Here is a 17,289-nt window from a genome sequence, read left to right on the forward strand (position 1 = left end):
CTTCTCCCCGGGGCCAGCCCGTCCATCCCTCTCCCTCCTCAGGGCCACGTCCGGAGCGCGAGCTGGCAGGAGACACGGGGTCATGGGGATGAGGCCACAGCCTGCACTGAGTCGGCTCCGCTTTCAGGAAGGTAATGCTAGATGCGGATTCGGATCCAGCCGGTCTGGGAGCCAAGAGCCTGCCTCTCTCCCAAGCCCCATGGCAGGCGCTGCTCCTGCCAGGCCTTGAGCAGGTAGGAGGCTGGCCACAGCTCCGGGACCTGCAGAGCCCCCACCTCCCAGTTGTCTGCACCTCCGGGGGCTGCTCAGCTGCACTTTAACCTTACAAATAACACTGACAGGTTTACCAACAAAAATGCGTTCATTGGAAAACAGCAGAGAATTGCAGCCCATGAAAAGGAGGCTGCAGGAAAACTGAAACCATAGGCAGGTCAGGAGAACAGAGCAGAGGAGGCCCTTTTATAGAGGAAAGGGGGCGCGCGGTTGTTGTAAAAACAGTCCACTGGAGTAAACTGGGAGCTGGAAGTGCAGTGGCCTCTCACTGACTGGGCTGCCCCTGGGGAGAGGAGGAAACCTTCCTTCCCCGTTGGGGTCTGCAGGTGCCCGGGAGGGACAGGCCTGAGGGCTCCCCCTGCTGGCCTCCAGACTCTGCTCGAAAGGAGAGTGTTCCTTTTGTGAACTTTTGACAACGTCAGTGCGCACACGTGACCTTACCAAAAAGGCAGAGGCGAGGAGTTGGTTAGACCAGACAGTGTTCTAGCCTCAGCTGCAGGGAGTAGCTGTGAGCACAGACCCCCAGTGACAGCAGGGGCCCGAGCACACGCACCGTGGGTGCACAGACCCCGTCATAGAGCCCCAGGAGCGGGCACAGGCAGCAGCTCCTGGCACTGCCCACCTGGGGAGCTGGCAGCACCTCTGGGGGAGCCCCAGGCTGGGATCCAGTGGACGCTGTGCCCGCCCGCTGGAGGGAAAGTGCTACACCCAGCTGGGTGGCATTTTCATTTTCCTGCTCCTGGATGGAGGCTGTCCCCACCGAGCCCCAGGGACCAGGGACGGAGCCTGGCAGGAAAGAGCAGCTCGTCTCCTCCATGTGGCCCTGCAGAGCTGGCACCGGAGGTCTGAGTGAGCTCCCCGAGAGCACCGTCCAGTCCCAGCCCCAGGGACCAAAGGGCATCCCCCTCCAAGGTCAGAGTGCACAGAGACTTTGGGGGCAGGTGGCCAGGGGTGGGGGCCGTGCGGGCTGGGGCGTGGTGAGCACTCCAGCAGCCCTGCTCACTCATCCCCCCAGCACAGAGAGGCCAACAGGCAGGTGGCCCCAATCCCCCTGCGTGACCCAGGATACGGTATAAACACTTTCAATTCAGAGTTCAGATTCAATCCGTACTTTTATCTCACAAAACCTCATTTTTTCATCTCTATCATCACAACTGTATTAAAAATATAAATATCGGTCATACAAAGTTCCAGTCTATAAAAACGACCCCATTCACGTCTCTAGAGAGGCGTTTCCAACAGTAGACAAACAACGTTCATTCTGCTCACACCACGCGGGTCCCCAGGCCCGTGTGCCAAGCCGGTGCTGGCCCGGGGAGCGGGCGGCTGGCCCCGGCGCTGCAGCCGTGTTTGGCGCCTACGGGAAAAGCGAGTCCTCCACGTGGGTGTCTCTGCACCGCCCTCCCACTCGCTTCCCGGGCGCAGGCCACGGGGCTCCGTCTCTTCGGGGGTCTTAACCGAAACAAGCAGGGTTGGGAACGGGGCCGGCCCTACACCAGCTGCCCGTCCCCATCCCCCTGTCCTGCGCCGAGCAGGTGCAGAGTGTCGTCATCGGACGCGTCTGCTTCCTCGTCGCTTCCCAGCGGTTCGGAGGGGCGTTTTAGGCCCCGCTGCTTGGACACGGCCAGAGCGTACTGGATGTTATAGCGGTTCCAGTCACACCTGTTAAAAGTGCACAGGAGTCCCGTCAGGAAAAGCGACAGCTTTTCCCTCGTATCAAGACTCTGGCTCACCTGGCGCCCAAGCACCTTCTCTGTGACCCCGAGAGCAACCCGCCACGGGGACCCACACGGCCTCCCCAGTCCCACCAGAGCCCGAGGAAGGGGCTGCCGCACAGCTTCACAGCCGTGAGCAGAGAGGGACACCTGGGCTCAGGTCATTCCCCATGTGAACAAAGGAAAGAGAAAAATCACACCGTTGTTTCCCGCGGGAAACCCCCTGGTAAGAGCTAAAGGTACAGGACTAACGAGGAAACCACCGTCCCTGTGAGAAACCTCAAACAAAATCCACGTTTGGCAACGTAACTCAAGCCCCCCGCCCGAATTAATACACAACAGCTGCGTCCTACGCATCAGCAGCAGGTCACTACATGCAGGAGTCCCGGAACGATGCATTTACGGGAACGCCAAATTACAAGGAACTGGTCTCCCAGACTGAGCTCTGCAGACTCACGGAGGCCTCAACAAACAGCAGGCTCTCCCAGGCACACAGCAGAATTGACGCAGGCCCCCCATGCCCCCCATGGCGTCCCAGCGGGTGGTCAGGACTCTCAGAAGAAAAGCCTCCAAGAGGAAGAGCTTGTTCTAGACTCCTAAAGACTGAAAAAGCCGTCAAGGACAGAACAGGCCTCTGCCTACGGACACTGGGCAGACACCCGCAAGGGCAGAGAACACGCCTCTGGGGATGGAGTGGGGACACCTGGCCACGGGCCCCGAAGACCGCCCCGGACACCCCAGTGGTTTCACTGGGACAGCACTCTCTTTTCAACTCCCGGCCACGCCTGAAGCTGGCCCACCTCGAGTCCCACCGTGGGGCAGCCCCCCGTGTGGAACCAGCAGGGGATGGGGCCACCCCAGCCCTGCCCGCCAACAACGCCAGCAACACGTACAGCTTGGAGATGTCGTCCAAGTGCCGCTGGATGCTCTTCTGAAGGAACTGAACGGCCGGCAGCACCTTCCCCACTCTGCAAAGGAGACCTGCCTCAGTGCACGGCCTCAGCCAAACGCCACGTGGCCCCTCCCGTGGGCGCGCGCACAGCTCCCCCTCTGATCTGCAAAGCCCAGCCGAGTGACAGGACTCACAGCTGACCGCGCGGGAAAAGCGCCTCTTACCTGGACTTCAGCTTCTGCCCGTGCACCAGGAGCAATTTCTGAGTCCATATGAGGTAGAATTCCAAGTGGCGAGACACTTCAAAGGATGAAGCTAAGAACTCCAGCACTTTCTCCACGTACAACTCAGGAAGCGAGGAGCTGACAACTTCGACTGCAGGAAAAGGACAAAGCCAGGCTCACTTTGCAAAGAACTCTCCCATCAGGAGAAAAGGTGAGGACAGCTCTGCAGGGACCCGAGACCCTGACCGCCAGGCACAGACGTGGGTGCTCACGGCCCGCCCTGGGCCCTGTCCCGGGGCTCACCCTCGTCCCAGGGCACCGACTCCAGCACCTCCTGCAGCAGCTTCCTCTCGTTGAGCCGGAAGGCCATGAGAATGGCCCTGGTGTAGTCCTGCTGGCGCAGGGCCGCCCGAATCCTCACGGGGGTGACGCCGGTGTCCAGTTCAAATGGGTCAAACAGCATCTGGGTGTCCAGGGAGTAGACGAGGAGCCCCTCGGTGGTGGTGGCCGCCCAGCAGTGCCCTGGGAAACCAAGCCGTCGAGGGCCTTCCTAAACACCGATTTTCCCTTTTCCCCACCTTTTTAAAGAACAGGTACTGGGTATGTCCTCGTGACCCCAAGCGCAATAGCAAGAAAGGTACACAGGGATGCCTTCCTCCCACTCCCGCCCCAGCCGCCGGTTCCTCTTGGAGGGGCGCCGGGGTCGCTGGGGGGAGCAGACACACCCGTGCACACTCCATGCCGTCTGCCTGCACCAGCCCTGGTCAGCTCCTCCGTGAGGGCGCACACTCGTCTCTGCGGGCCATGCGGCCTCTGCCGAGACGCTGCAGCGGCACCGTGGGGCCCAGGGAAGACGCACAGCACAACCAGCACGGCGGTCCGGAAATCCGCAGGCGCCCAAACGAGGGGCTGCCGGAGTCGTCCCCGGCCACGGTCTGCAGCCCGGCTCGCAGAGCGGCACACGGCCAGACACTGCGGCCCGCGGCTCCCATCACTCGCTCGATGCGGGGGAGGGCCAGCCATCACCCCGCAGACAAGCCCGCCACCAGCCTCTGTCCTGCTCGCTCCGCGGGACCGCATTTACCTAATGGTCCCAGGCCCCAGGGGCACAGACCCTCCCCCGCAGCCCCTCCAACGACTGCACACCCGAGTGGTGCTCAGGGCGGGTGCCTGCCTCCCGTTTCAATACCCAGCAGGTCTGAGGCCACCCCCTTCAGTGTCCCCTGAAGAACAGCAGGGCCCAGGGCCAGCCAAAAGCTGTGACCAACCTTGTCCCTGAGAGCAGAGGTGACAGGCCCACACCGTGGGCCCAGAAGCCCAGCAGGACTGACCCCCACCCTTCCCGGCACCAACAACCTGCTGCTTGGGGCTCACCGGTGGGAGAGAAGCGAAGCGATGTCACCCTGATTTCAGGCTTGAAGTGCCGAGAGCTCATGTCACCTGGAAAACAGGGTGGCACCTCTCTTACCACTCACCGGACAAAAGGAGGGCCCCCCTGCTGCTCTGGGCCCGTCAAGAGCAGCGGCCCTGCCCCCTAGCCTTCCCACTCTGTACGCACATGCAGCAGAGTCCTGGCCCAGGGCCCCAGCAGCTATTTCCTGGGCACCGCAGGCCTCCACAGACGAGCCTTTGGAGCCCCCGCTCCCAGGAGCATCCACTCAGCTTGGCCAGCAGACATTTGGCAAAGGCCTTGGCCCAGCCCCAGGGCTGTGAGGCAGGGTGGCCCCGGTCCCCACCAGCCCATTTTGCCCAGCACTTTGTGCAGTGCACAAGTCACGCGACTGCACAAGGCAGCTCTGTGCAGTGGAGGCACATCCTCACTGGGCATCACCACGTGAATCCCTTCTGCAAATTTATTTTCATATCTGCTGCTTAAGGGATGACATGTTCCTGGGGCATGAAATTCAAGGACACACAAATCATCTGAGAAAAGTCGGGCTCCTCTCTGGAGGCCACCTATCTCCTCAGAAATACTCTGCTGGGGGCTCTTGACCTCAGGATGACCAACACTTTGGGGCTGCGTCCTCATGGGTCCAGCAGACCCCCTGGTCTCCCCACATTCAACGCCCACAGCACCTGCTCTGCTCAAATCGTGACCTTCAAAATGTCTCCAGACAGGCTGAGAACCACCTCTGCACATCCCTGAGGAGTTAGGGACCTTATTTTCATTAAGAGATGCCCGAGAACACGTGTGGCACAGGCAGGGGCTGCTCCAGGGCCCACATCGATGGTGCAGTCCTCCCATCACCCATCTGGTCGCTGAGGCGCCCCCGCTCCCCCACATGCAGGCTGGGCTCCCGGGCACTCGGAGCGGCATGAGCCAGGGCTGGAATGAGCTGGCCCAGGCCGGCACCAGCAGGGAGGCCGGCATCAGGGCAGGGCAGCCGCGTGTCCAGGGCCCGCACACCGACTTTCTAGCTGGCAGATGTCCCCTCCTGACAGTCTACCAGGGCCTAAGGGCCCCCTGTTTCCTGCCCTGTCCCCGTGAGGGGTGTGCCCCCCTTGGGCCTCCTCGACTGCCCAGCCCCCTGACCCCGAAGTCCTCCTTGTGGCCACATGGGGGCGAGCGCGAGGCACAGGGCTGGGCGGCGGCCAGAGAGCAAAGCCACAGGCCCAGACAGGCAAGGGGGCCGCGGGCCCCCCGTGTGGGGCAAGAGCTCCTGGACCCAATCACCGCAGCCCCAGTAGGAGAGCAAAGCCGCTGTCACCCGGAAAAACGGGTGGTGGGCAGGGCAGCCTGCTGCGGCCAGGACCTTGGGGGAGACGAGGGGCCCCCCGCTCACCTTTCTTTACACCCGGCAGTGGTATCACAGCTCCGTCCTCCACCCCAGCGTCTTGATCGATTAGCGCCAGGTTGCCAAACTCTGTCATTTTCCTTCGGTTCAAAAACTCCTAGAAGGACAAAACCCCAGGTGTCTCACCCATCAGGCGGAGGGCATGAGCCGGCCCCCAGCCCCTGCCTGGCTCACGTGACACAAACACCGGAGGAGACACAGCTCCGTGGGAAACACCCATGGGACACACGGATCCCGAGACAGCGACAAGCCCGTCCTCACCCCAGGCGAGAAGGAACCTGCCCTCAGAGCCTGCTGCAGGCGGGCTCGGACTCTAACGCAGCCCTGGCAAGGGCCCTCGTGAGCCTCTGCGGGGCCGGCACACACGGGGGCGTCTGCTCGCTCCGCCTGCCCATCCGCAGGGAAGCAACAAGCAAGCGTGCCCCCGGAGTCACTCAGGAGGGGGCGGGCCTCGCCCTGCAGCGGGGCCGGCAGGCGTGGAGGGCAGGGCCGGGCCAGACAGACCTGAGTGCTCCCTCACCTCCATGGCGTCCAGGGAGAGGTTGCAGGAGATCTCAAACTTCTTCCTGAGGATCTGCTCCTTGACGTGATAGATGCACACGAACTTGGACATCCCTCCCGCCAGGACGCTCTGGCCGTCCGCAGAGTAGCACAGAGTGGTAAAGGCCCTGAAGCAGAGGGAGCACGAGTGTAGTCACCACCCAGAGACCCCCGACGTGTGGTGCTCCCCCCGAGCCCCAGGAGGCAAACAGCGCCCCCAGCAGCCTCGGCAGGGCTCCGGCCCAAGCCTCAAAAGACCCCGTCACCTGCTCTGCTCCACGGCCGCAGCACCCTCAGGAGGGACCTCCCCAAGAGACGCGACCCTTTCACGGGAGGCCCACGTGGCTCAAGTGGCAGGGTTTCCTTTTCGAAGCCAGATGGACAAGGAGGCCACCTTGCCTGCCACGAGCAGTGGCCCCTGGCAGGGGTGCCGGCTCGGCCCCGCGCGAGCAGAAGCTGGGCACGCACTGGCCCGGCTGCTCACAGGATGTGCGACGGTGTTACAAGCGACACCAAAGAGCGCGAGCAGAAGGAAACTGGACAAGACTTCACCAAATCTGAACGCGTTCGTGCTCCAAAGACACCGTCGAGAGTGAGGGGAGCCCTGACGGCAGAAAGAAGAATTTCCACCCCCAGATCCGTCAAGCATCGTCCATCTCGAATACGTGAACTGTCACGACGCCGCAGTAAAGGCAAGCCAATTCAGGGAGCAGATGCCCCGATGGGCCTTCTCCAGACCCCGCGTGCGAACGAGAAGACGCTGGACAGCGCCAGCCTTCAGGAACAGAGGCAGAACCTCATGCGGACAGTGCCTCACACCCGGCCCTAGAGGTTTGTCGTTTTAAACACCACGCAGGAACGGGTATTGCTGGTGTGTGGGGAAGCGGCCCCTGTGGGTGGCACAGCCGCTTTGAAAAACACTCCGGTTTCTCACAGAAGTGAACCCCGAACCTCCCAAGGCACACACACACCCCGAAAAACACAAGGACAGATGCGTTCACGGATGCTGGTCCCTGCCCGCTCCCGAAGCCCAGGGGGGCGTGAGGACACAGGGGCCGACTAATCACACCCCAACGCAGGCTCCGTGCCCACTCCCCGGCCCGGGGAACCCCCGGGCTTCGGGGCGGGACCCACCACACCGGCTCTCGCCGAGGCACTCACTTCCCCTTGGCTGAGTGCTTGGCGGTGACCTTATCCAGCTCCTTCCTGCCCGTCTTGAGGTCATGCCTGCCCTCAATGGAGCCCGTCTGCACGGCGTTCTCAGGGTCCCAGAAGGTGATCTGGGAGTTCAGGGTGGCCACAGCCAGCTCCGCACCATCGGGGCGAAAGGTCACAGCCAGAGCTGAAGAAAGACACATCATCAGGGCCAGAGGAAGAGCCAAGGCTCCAGCAGGCAGCTGCGCCCGCCATGCCCTCACCCTACCTCAAGTCAGAAAAGCCAGGCGGGCCCCAGCTCCCTGAGTCAGCGCCTGATGGGCGGGGGGGCCCCCGGCTCTCCCCAGAGAAGCTCCACCCTGCGAGGGAGGCCCCCAGGCCCCAACCACCTTGGGGGGGCAGGGGCAAGAGGGTCCGGGTGGGGTCCCAGGGCAGGCACAAGGCCAGCCTGCGGGGAGGGCACGGGCGAGGGACAAGGCCGGGCAGGGGAGAGGCACCCGGAGGTCACAAGAGGGGCTTCTGACAGAACCGCAGGACAGACTACAAACAGACTAACTGGAGGCTGGAGGTCAGTGTGGAGGCCCCGCAGAGACCCAGGCCATCCACCGGCTGCTTAAAAGCACGTACCAGGGCCGGGTGGGGCGGACAAGCAGCGACACTGTGGAGGCCCGTGGATCCCAGGGGCCCGCGGGGCAGGACGGCTTCACCCGCACACGCAGATGGTGGGTCCCCAGGTGGCCTCCTGCACCTACAGTCGCCTCAGGGTTCTCCCCAGGGCTCGGCCTGACAGAGCACCGGCCGCTTCTCAGGGACGGCGGCTCGGGAGGGAGCGCCCGGCTCGCTCTCCTAGAGAGGAGCCCGACGCCGAGTGACAGAACGGGGCCACCAAGGCGGATGGATGAGGCTCCCTCCCCGGGTGACACCTCGTACCCGCATCCCCCATGCACCCACCGTCCGAGGTCAGGCCCAGCGTCTCCGTGGTCCTCCAGCTGTCCGCCATGTCCCACAGGCGCACGGTCCTGTCCCAGGAGGCACTGGCCAGGACCGATCTCACGGGATTAAAGCACAGACTGCTGACAGGACCCTCGTGACCAGACAGCACCTACGGCGCCCAGAGAGCAGTGTGACGACACAGCCTCGGGGGCCTGGGCGTACCAGGCCCGCACACCCAGGCTGCGGGACGGGCGGGCTGACGAGGGTCTCGCTGTCAGTGCGGGAGGGGAGGAGCTGCGGCCAGAACACGCTGCTCAGCCCCTCGGCTCCGCAGAGGTGCCCTCCCCGCCGCCCCGGCCCCCCACACTCAGCCCTTACGTCCAGGAGCCTGCCTGTCTGCATGGACCAGATGAAGACCTCGAAGGAGTCCTGGGCCCCGGCAGAAACGACCTCCCCGCTGCAGTCCACAGCCACGCAGGAGAACTGGGTGGGCCGCGGGGACGTGAAGGTGCGGAAGTTCCGGTACCTGCCCGAAGACAGCAGTTGGCTGGCATGGCTCACAAAGCCCCGACGCCCCGAGTCCCCGAGGGCTCGGGCTTGCCCTGAGCCCGTCCACGCTATGCGCTTCCTGGCAAGCCCACGGCCCCTCAGCCCCACTATCACGGCCCACCCAGAGGACTGAGCGGGAAGGTCACCTGTGAAGGTCAAAGGCACGCACAGTCCCGTCCATGGAAGAGGTCACAATGACATAGCCAGTGGCCGTGAAGGTCACGCCAGTGACCCCACTCGAATGCTCTGTGAACGTGACGAAGCAGAAGCCGCTGAGAGTGTTCCACACCTTGACCTGCAGCGGGAAGGGCATGAGCAGCGGGGCTGGCCACAGCTCAGGAGGGCGCACACGCGCGCGCGCGCACACGCACACACAGGTCGCCTCAACCAGGACCCCCCCTGACGTGCACGCACCTGCCCTACGGGCCCCCACCAGCCCCTCGCCAGCCTTGTCACCGCAAGAGGCGCAGCAAGCACGCGCCCACAGAACGTGGCTGCCCCCACACACCAACCCGCAGCCAAGCGGCTGCATGCGCGCAGGCCGAGCCGGAAACAGAGAGATAGACGGCCCGCCCTCCCCACCCAGTTCCGGGTAGTCTCTGAACATCTTCTCACGAGCCTGGACGCAGCGGGGTGAGCCCGTGGGCTCCAGGCTGAACCCCGGAGTCGGGGCCTGGCTCTCCCTCCCTGGGGGCACAGCAGGACGAGACGCCGCACCCCTCCCAGCCCAGGCCCCAGCCCTTGCTGCCCGCCGAGCCCCACCTTGCCGTCATCACTGCCGGTGACGATGTACTGCCCGTCGGGGGAGTAGGCCAGGGACACCATGCTGTTGAAATGGCCCTGCTGCTTGAGCACATAGGACTCGCTCTGCCACTCCCACACCAGCAGCTGGCCCAGGCCTGCAGAGCACACGGGGGGACGGGCACCGGCACCCTGACCTCAGACCCAGCAAGGCAAGTGCCCCCATCACGCTAACCTGAGAGCAGGCACCCCGCAGAGACTGACCTCCCAAGTCATGGTCTCACAGGCACCTGCTGCGGCCCCCAGAGGCCCCCAGCACAGGCCCCGCGGCCGACCAAGCCGGGGCCTCAGCCCACAGCTGCAGGCCCCGCGGCCGACCGAGGCGGGAGCTCGGCCCACAGCTGCAGGCCCCGCGGCCGACCGAGGCGGGAGCTCGGCCCACAGCTGCAGGCCCCGCAGCCGACCGAGCCACGGGCTCAGCCCACAGCTGCAGGCCCCGCAGCCGACCGAGCCACGGGCTCAGCCCACAGCTGCAGGCCCCGCGGCCGACCGAGCCACGGGCTCAGCCCACAGCTGTCAGTGCGGGAGGGGAGGAGGCCGACCGAGCCACGGGCTCAGCCCACAGCTGCAGGCCCCGCGGCCGACCGAGGCGGAGGCTCAGTCTACAAGGTGGTCGCACCTCAGAGGAGCGCCGGTTCTGCACCCCCATGGCTCCCTCCCACAGGACCCACTGTGCTTGCTCGCACTGGGCCGTCAAAGGGGCTTTTCCCAGGAGCTGGCGGGCGGGGGGGGGGGCCACGGTCGGCGGTCGGAGAGCAGCTCTCTTCTCGTTCTCGTACGACCGTACACTGAGACGAACCTGAGCAGCCAAAGGCGATCCAGTCTCCGGACCCATTGAGAGCGATGGAAGCGATCCTCCGATCAGAGATGCTGAGCGGGAGAGCACAGTGTCTGAAAGGCGGGCAGGCGGCACCGCGAGCCCCTCTGTCCACCGCCCACCTGGCCGCTCCACAGCCCTCACCCCGCGCAGCGGGACACACGCGGCACAGCCGTGTGTGCACACCCCCGCCGTCGGGCCTGCGGGGTCAGTAAGCACACGCGGGCCCCCACGGCACCGGGTGGGGCGCTCACCTCAGGGAGTGGATGAGGTTGAACTCGGGGAGCTCGTGAAGGTGGAAGATCCCAGAGGCAAAGCCAGTGACCAAGAGGTGGGTCTTCTTGTGAAACGCCGCGGCTGTCAGATTGTTAAAATCTCCCTCTTTATTGAAAAAGTACCTAAGCAGGAGGATGATCAGAAGAGTTGTGGACAGAGCGCCAGACAACCAGGCTGATCTCAGCCTGCACCCAGGACCCCCAGGCCACGGGCCCCGGCTCTACACAGGGGACCCGCGGCCCTGCTGCCCTGGCCTCTCACTCCCCGTCGCCCGAGGATGCCCCCCCCTCCCCCGGGACGGGCCCACTGTCTGCGTTAGCCGCGACGGTGCGAGGCCCCCGCCCCGGGGGACACCTACTTGGCCAGCCGAGAGTATTTCACTTTTCCCTGCTGCTCCGCGGCAGCCGGCGCGGCCTTCGCCCGGACGGCGTTCTCCTCCTCCGCCTCCTCTTCGTCCTCGTCCCGTGCCCCCTGCAGCAGCTCCGCCTTCCAGCCCGCGGGGGCTTTCAGCCGCAGGCCCTCCGGGGGGGTGTCACACTGCCACACGCACAGGGCGCCGTCCTGGCTGAGTGTGTACAGCTGTAAAAGGGAGTGTCTGCGACTGGGTGCGGCCCGCCCCGACACCAGCCCCAGCCCCGCCGGCCACATGGGGGACCCCGCGCCACCAGAGCCTGCCCCGAGCGCTGGCAGGGGCGAGGCCCAAGGGACAGCCAACAGGTGCCGCCGCTTCCTAAACACCCCCGGGTAACGTGGGAGGGCGCCTGTGTCTACAGGGGGAGGCCTGGCACGTGGCTGCGATCTGGAATCCAGCGGGCGAGACGCCCCGGACACGGGACGTACGTCTAGGCTGCTGGATTCGAAGAAGCAGGCCACGATCACGTCTTTGTGCCCCCCGAGCGCGTAGTAGACGAGGTTGTCCCAGCGCTCAGCTCCAAACACCCACGTGGACATGTCCTTGCTCCCGACCGCAAAGCACCTGGACGGAGAAGACAGGGCGCGTCCTCAGGGCTCACGGTGGAGGGCCACCCCAGCACACGGGAGTCGCCCAGGGCGACCAGCCCCGGTCTGCCCGGCCTGCATCTCCCGCCGAGCGTCGGCCGCATCCACCTGTGCTGCTCAGGGAACGCGTCACCACCCCTCCTCACAAAGCAGTCCCTCACGGGACGGCAGCCCCGGGGAGCCCTAAGAGCCGACTGCCAAGCCCACCGGGTGCCATGTGGGGAGCCCTGCTCCTCACGCCTCCCTGGCTCCCCGTGACCCCAGTCTGAGGGAACCCGGCTTATGGCACAAACACGGCCAGACGCAAGAATAGGTGGCGCCTTGCTGAAGAGGCGGGAAGGCTTGGCGGCAGGGCGCCCCACCCCCGCCCCCAGGGTGGTCCGCCATACAAACCCGCCCAGACCACCAGCCCCCACCTCCCCCTGCGCAGACAGCGGGCAGCTGGGCACGAGCCAGCAGCCTTTCAGGGCGGTGAGGGGTGCAGCCGTAAGAGGACGCGGCCGGCCCCCCTGCTGGGAGAAGCCCTCCCCCCCCCCCCGCCCCAACCCTCCCTCCCACGGACAGAGCTGCTCCGGACATTTGGCAGAACGGATTCTAGCACGCGTGGCAAGCTCCCGACCCTGCGCTCTGGTTTCCCAAGACAGATGCCAGGCTGGTGCAGGCCCAACTCACGACCAGGAGCCCAAATGGTCTCCAGCCCCACAGGACGCTCAAGAGATACCATTACAAAGGGAAACTCTGGGATTCGACAAGAGTCTCCAAGGCTCCCCATCCAACAAGAGGCCGGTTACAGGGGTTCCTCCCCCACACCGGCCCCAGCCCCGGGCCTCACCTGGAGTCGTCTGTCCAGTCGATGCACGTGGTCTCATCGTACGGCCCAAAGTAGGTTTTGTCCAGGACGAACGCGTTGAATTCCCGCTTCCTCCCGGGAGCATGGTACATCTGAGCGATGTTGCCTTTTGTGACGACGAACTTCCTGCCGCAGAAATGGGAGCCGTCAGGATCCAACACCCATGTAGTCCCAAGACCAGCTCAGAGCCTCTGAGGACAGCGCCCCTGCCGTGAGCAGCTTCCTACGAGAGGCGAACGTGGGGGCCAGCCTCACCACGGCCCCCGACCCCCGTCTTCTCCTGCAGGGACCCTGAACCCAGCCACCCCACTGCCATGGAGCACAGGCGCCCCCGGCACTCCTGCCAGTGTGGGGGACAGCCGTCAAGGCCAGGCCCCACCTGGACAGCCCTGGGGGAGCTGGAAGGACAACACGGGTTCCACACAACGAACGCAGAGGATGGCCACTGCCTTCTAAGGGGTTTCTGAGGCTGGACACGGGATGGGGGCTCACAGCTGAAACCCAGAGCCGCCCCCGCCACAGCACATCCAGGTCAGCCTGGGTGTGAGCAACCTGGGAACGAGCCCCCCTCTCTCCTGGGGCCCTTGAACCCGGGGCAAGGCTGGGTCCGGTCAGGACCCCGTCCGCACACATTCTCCTCACTGTGGACCTCAAAGCTGGGGGTCAGTGCCACTCAGAGCCAGGGGCTCCTTTGTGGCTCTGCTGTCTGGAGGCCGCAAGACCCTCTGAGGACCCTGACTCTTCTGGAAGTGGTTTTGGTCGAGAACCTTTAGAAGCTCCCACTCAAGATGGGAGCACCAGCCCTGGCGGAGGGGAGCAGAGGTTGCGGCCACATGGGCCTGCAGGAGCCCAGAGTCCACACCGAAAGACTGTCCCCAGCCCAGAGGAGGCACGCGCACAGACTCCCTCACTGACACCTCCGCTCCGAAGAGCCCCCGAGCCCTGCTGCGCCCATCATGGAGCCTGGGCTTGGAGAACGCCCTGCCCCAAGCCCCAGGCCCCCACCTGCCATCAGGAGAGAAGGAGACACTGTGCACTGAGCCCTTGAAGTGGAAGTGGTGAAGCACGGACCTGCACACCAGGCTGACCAGCAGCGCGTCCCCCCCTGCAGCGAGGGAGAGAGGCAAATGTGTAGTCGCCCCAGATAGGACGGCCACGGCCCAGCCCGGCAGGACACCCGGGCACGTCCACATCCCCCACACATGCCCTCACCCCAAAGCCCACGAGGGTCCCAGGCAAGGAAGCGACTGGGGGAGAGGACTGGGGGAGCCTAGAACCCCAGAGGGACTTGGTGTTGGCCTTGAGTCACCATGACCCCTGCCCTGCCTGTCCCCCCAGCTGTCTGCACTGCAGCCTCCCGGTCAAGGGTGCCTACCTTCATCAACGATGATGGCCAGGCGGCCGTCTGGGGACAGCCCTACACACCTGACATTGTACCGAGTAGCCAAGGGCAGAGTGTTGGATTTGTTGCTAAAAGACAAGAACCACAACTGTGTAGCTGGTCGCAGTCGTAAGGCGAGGAAGGGGCAGCCTCAGGCCACCCACCCCCTCACCCCCCTCTTGTCCCTGGCCAGCTCCAGGGCCAGAGCACACAGCTTGTCCCCAGCTCCCTGCTGGAGAAGAGGAAATAAGACCAGGTCCCTGGAGAAAATTTGGCAAAGCGTATTCAAAACCTTAAAAATGGGCTTTGGTTTGGGGCGTCTGGTGGCTCAGTCGGTTGAGTGTCCGACTTTTGATTTTGGCTCAAGTTGTGAACTCCGGGTCGTGGGATGGAGCCCCGGGTCAGGCTCCACGCTCAGTGAGGAGTCTGCTTGAGGTCCTCCCTCCTCCTCCCTCTGCCCCCGCCCACACGCATGTGCACACACGCTCTCTCACACGAAAAAAGTAAACAAAAAGGGAGGGGGGGCCTTTGGTTGTCCATTTTGTTGTAGAAGTGTGTCCCAAGAGGATTCCACAAATGTTACAAAGTCCCCACTAGAAATGAGCTAAATGTTCAATGGAAGGAATTAACCATAAGAACTGCACGACCCTGTAAAACTGTCGTTACAAGATGGGAAAATAAGTAACATGAAAAACAAACAACCGTTGGCTCGGATTCTGACTTTGTTCCTTATTATTTTACTTCCTAGTTTTCCTCCACCGAGCGTGTGGTCCTTACTCCAGGCCTGTGACAATCTCGCCTGCTGGCCCAGGGTACCCCGCCCAGGTATTTGGAGCTTCAGGAAATAAGTCCCAGAGAGGATGGGGCCCATCGTCCCACTGTACGGATGCGGAGGCAGAACAGCAGAGCAGGACGCAAGTCCAGGCAGCCACGCCACAGGAGGCTCTCACCCTGGCCACGTGACTCTGGGACGGGGTGACAACCATTGAGGAGTCCTGCCCCTTGAGGAGAAAGGAACAGAGCCACAGGCTCGTCCGGGAGGAGCGTGAAACTGGCCAGCAGAACCGGGCTGCGCTGAGCACAGCGGTGGCCCAGCGGGGGGTCAGGGCAGCCTCCAGACCCAGTACCTAGGTGACCGAGACCCCAGGGCTTAGCCAAGGGACTAGAGCAAACCAGTCCCACTACTGACCCAGCTGCTCTAAGTAACGGGGAGGTGGAGGGGGCACTAGGAAGGGGAAGAGGAGGGAGACACGGTCAGTTTGCCCGCACGCCCTAACAGCACGGCGGCTGTAACACACTGCTACTAAAGTCGTCTCAACACACTTACTTTCTAAGGTCAAATACAGTGACTCTATTTCCCACAGGACTGATCACTGAATTTCCATCGCACGTAAAATTCAAATTTCCACACCGATAGACTGTCCCCAGCAAATTTGAAAACTGAAAAGAAAATAACCCGTCTTAATACAACGAAAGCCCAAAATGTCTCAACTCCAGGAAAGGCTTAAGTGAGGCCTCTGGTCCAGGAGACGGCACAGAGCCCCCCTCCCCTCGGGCCCCTGGCCATTCCTGGGGTCCCTCCTGGGACACGTCCTGGCCACCTATGCAGCCCAGCCTGCAGTGAGAGAGAAGAAGGGTAAGTGAGCCCAATCCCCAGGGGCTCCAAGCCCCCAAAGAAGAGGGTGAGGGCCACTGTGCGCATCTGGGGGGCTTCCATACACAGAAAGGGGACCCACGTGGCAGGGAGAGAAAAGCTGGAGCAATGAAAAGCACTTGCCCGGCATCTTGAGCTCAACGCTTCCCCAGCAAAGTAACCTGCCGGAGTCCAATCCATGAACTCACTGGTTCGCGCACTGAAGGGTGCACTGGAGATGTCGCTGTGCCCAGGGTCTGTGCCCTCGATGCCCTCCTATTCTACCCCGGGCAGGCAGGGCAGGGAAGAGCTAATTACAGAGTGTGTGCAGTGCCTGGAAGGCTGCACGAGAAGGGAGAGCTGGTTCGGAGGTGGGTCAGGGACAGACCCTTGGAGGGCCGCCTAGACTGGGCCCTAGACGGAAGGAGTGGGCAGGGCCAGCGTCTGGAGCTGCAGGAGGGCACGGGGAGACGCCCGGCCAGCTGGCAAGGCCGTAAGCAGAGGCCTGCTGTGACCCATTCCCGCGTTTCAGACCATGTTAATGACCGTGGGGACAACAGGGGGAGCAGGGAGGCGAGCTAGGTGGCGGCGTCCCGAACGGGCAGGTGGCCCCCGGAACGGAGACGAGCCGGATACGGGAAGGCGGAGGGCCGCCACCCCGCGGCTCCAGGTTTGGGTCTCGGGGCAAGGGCGCGTGGCGCTGAAGAAGGCCCGCGCTGCGGCCGGGGCCAGGCCGAGCCGGAGACAGCAGGGGCAGGGACGGCGTCAACCTCCAGCGTCCCCGCCCACGGGGCGGCCGAGAGACCCGCCCGCGGAGGAAGAGGAGGGCAGGCTCCCGCGGCATGGAGCCGGGAACCAGGCCTTGAAGCCCGCGCTGGCCCGCCGCCGCTCACCCCGCCGGGGCTCCGTTCTCTCCCGCCCACACCTGAAGCCTGAGGCCGGGACCCTCCCCTTCCCGTCCGGGGATCGCCGCGCACGGCCCCGCGGCCGGCCGCGCGGGTTACAGGCTGACAGCGCGGCCACGCCCCGCTCTCCCGCCCCGCGCCCGCTCCCCAGCCGCTGCGCCCGGGCTCACCCGGTACGCGAACTTCATCGCGGCCGCCACACGTGTGCCACCGCGCAGCCGCCGCGCCCCGCCCGTCGGCCCCAAGCACGCACTTCCGGGACTGGCCGCCACCGCGCACCACAGCGCCCCCAGGAGACCCGGAGGGGCGGCGCCGCCCGAGGCGGAGCCCAAGCCTGCAGACCCCGCCCCCACTGCACCCCGAGGCGGAGCCCAGAACCCAGGCCACGCCCACGGCTCCTCTCCGGGGCGGAGCCCAGGCCGTGGGCCTCGCCCCCACCGCGCCTCGAGGCGGAGCCCAGCCCGTAGGCTCCGTCCCCGTCTCCTCCCCAAGGCGGAGCCCAGTCCCGCAGACCCCGCCCCCACCGCGCCCCGAGGCAGAACCCAGCCCCG

General features: G+C 64.5%; 1 protein-coding gene across 2 annotated transcripts; it reads right to left on the reverse strand.

Annotated features, from left to right (window-relative positions):
- Positions 1-1,366: 1,366 nt before the first annotated feature.
- On the reverse strand, positions 1,367-16,970 carry PWP2 (PWP2 small subunit processome component). 2 transcript variants are annotated; one of them, XM_028126459.2, is made up of 21 exons: positions 16,909-16,970; positions 15,528-15,640; positions 14,195-14,289; positions 13,825-13,924; positions 12,802-12,945; positions 11,811-11,946; positions 11,329-11,549; positions 10,949-11,092; positions 10,677-10,747; positions 9,839-9,975; positions 9,223-9,371; positions 8,906-9,053; positions 8,546-8,696; positions 7,601-7,781; positions 6,420-6,567; positions 5,888-5,996; positions 4,479-4,544; positions 3,408-3,626; positions 3,105-3,255; positions 2,882-2,956; positions 1,367-1,935 (listed from the first exon to the last, which is right to left on the reverse strand). In XM_028126459.2, exons 1-21 carry the CDS (start codon positions 16,924-16,926, stop codon positions 1,764-1,766), a joined length of 2,748 nt encoding a protein of 915 aa, XP_027982260.1. In that variant the 5' UTR covers positions 16,927-16,970; the 3' UTR covers positions 1,367-1,763. The 2 variants fall into 2 exon arrangements, with proteins under 2 accessions (XP_027982260.1, XP_087879839.1); XM_088023713.1 differs by lacking the exons at positions 13,825-13,924; positions 14,195-14,289; positions 15,528-15,640 and having other exon boundaries at positions 16,909-16,933.
- Between the last annotated feature and the right edge of the window lie 319 nt (positions 16,971-17,289).

The sequence above is a fragment of the Eumetopias jubatus genome, unplaced genomic scaffold (genome assembly GCF_037043125.1).
Source record: "Eumetopias jubatus isolate StellerSeaLion01/CBP00866 unplaced genomic scaffold, mEumJub1_p1.0 scaffold_1, whole genome shotgun sequence".
NCBI lineage: Eukaryota > Metazoa > Chordata > Mammalia > Carnivora > Otariidae > Eumetopias > Eumetopias jubatus.